Source organism: Pipistrellus hanaki (assembly GCF_964339955.1).
Source record: "Pipistrellus hanaki genome assembly, chromosome: 2".
NCBI lineage: Eukaryota > Metazoa > Chordata > Mammalia > Chiroptera > Vespertilionidae > Pipistrellus > Pipistrellus hanaki.
In genome coordinates this window covers 178050966-178059313 of record NC_140504.1, presented here as the reverse complement: position 1 = coordinate 178059313, position 8348 = coordinate 178050966, and the positions used below count along the sequence as shown (strand labels likewise).

At 49.0% G+C, this 8348-nt stretch overlaps 1 protein-coding gene across 1 annotated transcript; it reads right to left on the bottom strand.

Moving 5' to 3' along the window:
• Nucleotides 1-586: 586 nt before the first annotated feature.
• MRPS15 (mitochondrial ribosomal protein S15) lies at nt 587-7191 on the bottom strand. The gene is made up of 8 exons (XM_084872615.1): nt 6953-7191; nt 6664-6705; nt 5579-5654; nt 4442-4490; nt 3874-3958; nt 2846-2904; nt 966-1157; nt 587-738 (listed from the first exon to the last, which is right to left on the bottom strand). The coding sequence occupies exons 1-8, from the start codon at nt 7074-7076 to the stop codon at nt 604-606; spliced, it is 762 nt and encodes a 253-aa protein (XP_084728741.1). The 5' UTR covers nt 7077-7191; the 3' UTR covers nt 587-603.
• Nucleotides 7192-8348: the final 1157 nt, after the last annotated feature.

The following is an 8348-nucleotide window of genomic DNA, read 5'->3' as shown; positions in this document are numbered from 1 at the left end:
CTTCAGCTGCGGCACATTTTTAAGTTGATGAGCAACCATTTTTGTAAAATTTCAGTATTTGTAATACCTAATCATTTTCCCCTCCAGCCATTCGGACTTGGCTTCCAACTCTATCGCCCTGGGTCCTATTATCAGTCACCAAGTTCTGCTTTTCCCACCAAAATCTTCCTTTTATTTTCCTCTCTTTCTTTCTCTGCATTGCTAAGTTCCTCCATATTACTGCTCTTTTCTCTCCTCCAGCCATACTGGCTGCTAGGCTGAATTTCAGAAGACACTACTTTCAACATGACATATCCCTTCTATTTGATAAGATGGCCTTCAGGGCCCTCCACGGTCTCCAGCTACCTTTCTCGAGTCATCTATCCTTCCCTGGCCTTCTCACACAGCAGCTGCTGTGGTCTCACCTCCACTGAAATGCCTCCTGGATGACAGGGAGTTTCCGTGTGTGAGGTGCTATGAGTGTGTCCTGCCTGATGTGCGAGGGCAGGGACTCTGCCTCAGACAACCCTTGGATCCTAGAGCTGAATGACAATGAATGAACTCCTCCTGAGAGTCCCACCTCCTATTATTTTTCAAGACAGAAAGATAAAACTTGAAAAAAATTTATTGGTTTTCCTTGATTGCCTCTGGTTCAGCTTGGGAAGAGCTTATTTGGTTCATCTGGCGTTGTTTCTGGGCAGCTGCTGCTGCTTTTAAGGCCCTTTTTTGCTTCTTTAGCTTTTGAGCTTCCTGGTAAACCTGGAGATGACAGAGAAAAGACTTTGTATAATAATTCTATGTAAAACCTCTGACTGGGAGCAGATGGGCTGGGAACTGCCTCCCCCAGCTGGTCAACACAGCCTTTCTCCACGGGGTTAAGGCCTTGGCGCCAGTTCCATTGCCTTTATCAGAAAGAGACAACCCCTCCTTTCTGCCTTTTCCACCACAGTCCCAGGACCAACCAAAGCAGCAATCTGGACTCATACCCGAATGCACAGAGCCTTCTTGGCCACCCAGCGGCGGTGGGCTCTTCGGTAGTACATAGGGGGGAAGATGTACTCAATCCCCAGGTCCTTGCATGTCTTCTCAAAGACTTTGTAGTTGGTCTTACGGAGGTTTTTGAGCATCTTTTGCCTCTGGTCAATGCTCATCATCAGATAGCGCTTGTGAGCTTTGTCCTGTAAGAAGGTTGGTATCCCTTTCAGTATTATATAAATAAGTGGTGTGCCACTTTATAGTAATAAAGGACAGTAGTTTATCTCGCTAAAGTCTCCCAACAATCTCCTACAAATACTAGTGTAGCTCTGAGGTAGGTATTATTACTGATAGTCCCATTTTACAGATGGGAAAATAAAGGCTCAACAATGCTATCAAGTCTTGAATACTGGTATACTCGTCTCACTCTAAACCTCATGCTCTTTCCCTACATTACACTACTCACTCAGCCTCTCCACAGCTCAGCAAACTTTCAGATGGAGTGGAGAGGAGGGAAGAACTTTCACTTTTCTCGGAGACCCCTACCCACAGCCAGGTACTGCTCCATGAGAAAATTTGGGTGTTCCACACTCTAGAACAAAACTCTGATCTCCAAGGAACAGGCTCAACCAGCTTCCAGAGAACACTGAGATGCCAGCCTGGAGCTGGACTGGTCTGTATTCACAAATTGTGTTTATTAAAAATACTAGCAACTGCCGAAACCGGTTTGGCTCAGTGGATAGAGCGTTGGCCTGTGGACTGAAAGGTCCCTGGTTTGATTCCGGTCAAGGGTAGGTACCTTGGTTGTGGGCACATCCCCAGTAAAGGGGTGTGCAAGAGGCAGCTGATTGATGATTCTCTCTAATCGATGTTTCTAATTCTCTATTCCTCTCTCTTCCTCTCTGTAAAAAAATCAAAATATATATAAAAAAATACTAGCAATTGCCTAATTACAGCAACTCTGTGCCCGACACTGCGCTGAGATATGGTATAATGGTTAAGAATATGGGCCGTGGAGTCAGACCACTTAGTTTCAAGTCCTAGCTCTCATTTCCTAGTGCTGTGCCTTGAGAATAACTTAACCACTCCATGCCTAGATTATTCCTCTGTAGAGTGGGATAGAAAGATGCATATAAAGGTTAAATGAGCTAATGCATGTAAAATATTTAGGAAGAAGCCTAAATACTTTATTTGCATCGTGTTGGCTGCTTTTATTTCATACTAGAGGCCAATGCATGAAAATTCGTGCAAGAGTAGGCCTTCCTTTCTCTGGCTGTCGGCACCAGCTCCCCTCTGGCACCTGGGGCCCAGGACCCGGGCTGCTTCCCTCCTCCAGCCGCCAGCAGGCACCTGGGACCTGGGCTGGCTTTCCTCCGGCCTTGGCTTGGTCAGGAAGGATGTCTGGAATGATGTCCGGAAGACATCTGGTCTAATTAGCATATTACCCTTTTATTATTATAGTCCTTGTAATCCTGTCAATATATATTATGATCCCCATTTTATGGATAGAACTGAGTTTGACATGTAAAATAATTTTCCCAGAATCACATAATTAAGTGGAAGTGGCAGAGCTTGGATTTGAACCCAGAGCAACTGGACTCTATTCATGCATTCAGCAAATATTTACTGAGTATCCAATAGGTGCCAGACACTGTGACCATGCTCTAAAGTTTGTGTTGTTGACCGTTGGTGACGATCAGCACAGCCCTGAAAGGCTTCCATTTCTCTGCTGGAGGCAGAAAGGAAATGTTTTCCTCACTGAGGGGTGGGCACTCTGGTGCTATAGCCTCCTGGCATCTTAAGCCGACTCTTAGGAGCCAGAGCCCTTTACCTCGTAGACTCCTCTGGCCCAGTTGCTGGTGTTTAGCTGTGAGCAATGCTCAAGGCTTACCTTTCGATGTTTCTGCATGTGTTCTTCATAATTTTGGATCTTGACAGTCAAGGCAACAACTGAAACCACAAACCACAGAGGATGAGAGCTGGGCACAGAGGAAGGAACGGCCCGGACCTGGGGCCTGGGTTATGTATTAATACCTCAAGGAATAACAATCACCAAGGTTTTTGTACAGTTCTCTGTAATTCCCAAACACTCTGACTTTTAAGATCTCAAAAGATTTTGGATACTCTTTGCTTTAGCAAGCAAAGCCTAAAGAATAGAAGCTCCTTAATCTTTATAAGGGTATATCCCCAAACTATAGCAAATAGCATTTTTATAGTAAAACTTTAGAGCATTCCTATTAAATCCAGGAGTTCGTTTAGGATGCATGCTATCATGGCTGATGATTCGACACTGCACTGGAGGTCCTAGCCAATGCAATAAGATGAAATTCCCGAGCTGCCAAGGGTCTACTCCTTGCCTCTCTCCTTCCAGCTACCACCCTTATCTGTTTTTAACTAATGAGTTTTCAGAATTATCAACTGCCACTCATCTCCTAAAGCCCCAGAATATCCTTCCTCAGGTATGCTCTTGTTTGATTCCTGCAGCGATGGGCAGAGGCAAAAGCAGAAGGTGACCCCAAGGAGAGGCTGTAACTATGGTAGGCTCTTTCTGTGCACACACTGAGTTCTGGGAGCACTCAGGACATTGGGAACCTTGGCTCTGACCACATGGTCCCTTCACACCATCTTAGCTGCAGAGTGGAAAGAAGGAAAGAGGGAGAGGGAGAGAGGGAGAGAAATTTGGGTTCCTGAGGAATCTTGCCTGAGTTCACATAGAACTATGAGGCAGGACCTGGGCACTGACTCCAACATCACACAGCTCAGGATACACAGTTTTCATTACCCATGGTCCTTCCTGTCTCGCCTTTAATAAGCCACATCTAATCCTTATGTACTTGCAGATGAGGACTCTGGATCAAGTACCAGCTAGCAGCCTCCCTCCCCCCTCTGCCCCCGCTCCCCAAGGGCCCCCTAACCAACTTCGAGCCTCCAGGGAGCTGGTGTCCTCGGGGTTTGCCACAACCTTGTTCATCAATTGTTCTTTCTTGACTTTTAGCTTCTCCTTCTGTTGAAGATAGAGAGAATCTATGAAGTCTGCTACCCAATCATAAGAGCGGGTCCTCACACCCCAAGGCCATGGGCTTCGGTCATGGCAACGAGGCCATAAAGCTCAGGGCCTGATTTTACTATGCCACCAGGGCCTGGCCTCTGGCCAACCACATGACTATTCACATCTAGGTGAGCACAAGGCCAAGGCTACTGACAGGAGAAATGGCTTGTTTGATGAATGTCCCTAAAGCTTGCTCATTCATTCAGGCATCAGATCTTTATTGAGCACCTACTGTTTGTCAGGTGCTATGGGTGTAATGGGAACAAGACTCTCACTGCCCTTGAGACGCTCAGTCTCGAGGTATTAGCAAGCAGACACAGAATGACATTGGTATAAGTGCTGCTACTTGAAAAGCATGGGAGGGGAGGTGTTACCAGGATAGGAGGGAGTGTCAGAGGAGAGGACTGAGGGAGGCCAAGGTTTGGCAATGCCACTCACCTGATTCCCCATTTCCAAGGACAAGAGTCTTTTCACGACATCATCAACCCTGTGGAAAAGTCACAGCAAAGAGAGAAAGGTGTTGGGGTAGAGGGGAAAAGGGAAGCAATGCAGTTTTCATTTTAGTTGGCAAAGCAAGGATGATTAAAAACTTCTTTTACAACAAATGAGTCTCTCTGGAAGTTGGAAGCCATTTCCCACAGATTAGAAGCCAACATGCATCTGACCTGCTGGGCTGAGAGCCTGGAACGATGTAATAGCTACAGAAAATGGAGGCTGTCAGCTCGTGTTCTAGGATCGTCATCGGGAGGGTAAAAGGAGGATTTCCATTTTAGCTAGAATATGGTTCAATCTGTTTTGAGACACTTCAATTCTATAATCATTGTTTCTTTCTCAAGTCCCACTGCACGGTGGGAGGGGTAAGAGGGACTGCCCAGCTAAGACTCTACAACTGGGGCCGAGCAGAAGGATCTCAGCCTTGGTGTCGTTTGGCCCGGGATTCAAACCCTAGCTTTGTCATATTGGAGCTGGATGACATTGGACAGCTTAATAGTCTATAACATGAGGACAGCATGTCTTACCTTACAGAGATTTTTGAGAGGATCAAGACATGAGAGGTTTCTAAAAAAAACCTGAGGCATGTTGCCTTATTGGTATCTAATAGCTTAGGGCCATGGTCGGCAAACTGCAGCTCTCGAGCCACATGTGGCTCTTTGGCCCTTTGAGTGTGGCTCTTCCACAAAATACCACAACCTGGGCGAGTCTATTTTGAAGAATAGACTGGCCTTAGAAGTGGCCTTAGAAGAAGTTTAAGTTAAAAAAATTTGGCTCTCAAAAGAAATTTCAATCGTTGTACTGTTGATATTTTTCTCTAGTTGACTAATGAGTTTGCCGACCACTGGTATAGGGTCTTCACTCAGAGCACAAAAAAAGTAATCAGTTAAGCCCCATAAGCCCCACCTGTCCCTGCTGCTCACTCACCCTCACCATGCTTGGGCGACTACAGCTCTCGGCCCCATTCTATAATCAAGCTTCAGATATATATCAGGCTGGGCCTCGAAGCCACTGTCTTCCCCCTCTCCTCGCCAGTCCTCCCAGGGCCCCCTGCTTCACCAAAGAGATTTTTTTCCTGCTTACTTGTCAATTCCAGGGACGTCCTGGTAATCTTTGAGGAGCGTGGAAGGGGGCGGGTCATCTTCTTGGCTGGGCCGGACTGTCAAGTGGAGGGATGGAAAACCAGAGTTAACTCTTATTGCCCATCCTCCCAGACTCCACTCTTCTCACCAACTCTATCAGAGACACCCAGGGTCTCCAGCAAGGCACGGATATCTGTGGGCCGGTTTCTCCTCTGGGAACTCCCTGAGCACCTGCCCCCGTATTTCACGCGGGAGTAGATGGCCTTCCCCAGCACCCTGTATTGTCATATCTCTCACCTGTCTGGCTCTACAGTCATCACATCCCCAATAGGATTTGGACTGAATGTGACTTCCTTTGACACCCCCACCCCTCCAGTCTGATCCATAGCCCAGCACAGAACAGGCACTCAACAAAGCAACTGCCCGCTGACTGCATGAATGAAGTAAGGGGGTTGAGGAAGAGACCCTAGCTTTAGGACACTTGTAAGCACCACGATACAGGAAACCCTCAGCCCTGGTGTATGCAGCCCTGTCATCGCTTGGAGGTGAAGGAGAGCTATGGGGGAGAACAACCTGTCCCCTCCAGTCAGAGGGGACCTACTGTGCGCTATGCAAATAGCAATAAACACAAGTACATGCTACGGTTATTGCACACAATACTAAGGATGCTTTCCATGTGTTATCGAGTCCGCTCAAATAGATACTCCTACACTCATTTTAGAATGAGACTGAGAGAGGAAGTGACTGCCCAGTATCATTGACCTAGTAAGAGAGCTCTTCACCAATCCATGTGCAGACTGCCTCGGAGGGGAAACCTTACCTGCACCTCAGAAGGGCAAGGTGCTGCATCCTAGGTAGGCTCCCCCTGCCTGGCTCACTTCCACTCTCACCCAGGCGGAAGGGTCGCGCCCCCGCGCCCCCGGCACGCACGCGGGTTTCAGGCTAAAGCTTTGTGAGAAGGTGGACGCGGCTGTTTTAGGACCTCGGCCCTTCCCACCTCGTGGCTACCTAGCTGCCTCCCCAAACCTTCTGGGCACTCTCTCGTCCGCCCCAAGTTCTGCCCGAGTCCCATCCGAGAGCTCCTACCTGGCTTCTGGATGGCATATCCGCGGGCGGCCGGGAGGAGACCTGTGAAGAGAGGGTTCAGGCCATTGCCTCAATGGTCCAGCCTCGACTCCCTCCTATGGCCCTTCCTCCATGGCGCCTGCACCCCAGCGCCTAAACGCCGCCCCATTCCTCCTGCATCCCGCGGCCTGTGTCTCCCTCACCTCGTCTCAATTCTTCCCTACCCACTACCCTTTCTCTCTCCCCTACCCTTCTCCGCCTCTGCCGAACCCTTTCCCTACTCCTGCAGTCCCGGTTCTCAGCTCCTCACCGCGGGGAGGGGAGGGGAGGACCCGGGGGTCGGAAGGAAGCCGGGCGCACCCTTCCCCAGGCAGCCCGAGGCCTGGGGCCTGGGTCCGGAAGGCACTCAGTACCCTCCGCGCCGCCCTCAGCATGGTGGCGTTTGACCCAGCGGGCGGCAGCGCCGTGGCCTTCCCGGTGCGGAGCGGGTTACATGGGCGCCGCCATGCTGGCTCAGGCTCGACCAATCGAGTGCACCCGCGAGACCGGAGCAGAGGAGCGCCGAGCGGCTGATTGCAGAGGCGGCACTCGGTGATGACGTGCGCTGGCGCGAGCCGAGAGGTCCAGTTAGCGGTCGCTCGAGATGGGGGGCTTGGTGGTTGCCTGGCCGCGTTAGTGGTTAGTGTTGTGCAGTGCCGCATACACTCTACGAAGCCACTTTTCCTCGGGCACGCACCACGCCCTGCGTTTCTGACTTCGGCCCCGATTATTTTGGGGGTTTCCGTAGGGTCTGTTTAGCTTTCTCTCCCGAACCTAGTATTCATCCCCCCTCCCCCGCAGACACCCCTGGCGGCTTCGTAGCCTGGAGGTTAAGGTCGTTGACTATGGAATCAGACAGCTCTGGGCTGGAATCCTACCTCAGCCCTTTACTCGCCATGTGATTCTGGACAAGTCACCTAGCCTTTCTGGGTCACGGTGTACTCATCCATCAAAGGAGGATGGCAGTAGCAGTATATGTCTTTTAGGTTATTAGGATTAATTGAGGCAGTTGTGTGCGAAGCACCTGGTGTATAGTGAACATGCAATAAGTAGTAGCTGTGATAATATTTGTGAAATGTAAGGTCAAATCCAAATGAAAAGTAGGGAAAAGAAAATTTAATTCTCCCTGTTGCAGAAAGGAGAAAAGAATACTTGTTAATTGTGAATTCTTTCTGCCCTTTTGAAATGTGTGCACATTTTTAAAAAATATATATTTTATTGATTTTTTACAGAGTGGAAAGGAGAGAGAGAGCTAGAAACGTTGATGAGAGAGAAACATCGACCAGCTGCCTCTTGCACACCCCCTACTGGGGATGTGCCCGCAACCAATGTACATGCCCTTGACCGGAATCGAACCTGGGACCTTTCAGTCCACAGACCAAAGCTCTACCACTGAGCCAAACTGGTTTCAGCAGTGTGTGCACATTTTTTAAAAAGCTAAGTAAGCCTCTTGCCAGTGTTACAACCCAGGAATGCCTTTCTCTAGGACCTCGGAGCCATCTCTTTGAAATGCAGTCATTAAAGAGGATAGTGCTCCTGTCTCCCGCCCAGTTTCTGTGGGAGGCAGATGTTGTATTCATGCTAAACCTAGTAAAAGAACCAGGAGCCTTAACTTCAGCTAGTGCCTAGCTCCAAGTAGCAAACCTATATCCTCTCATAAAGATATG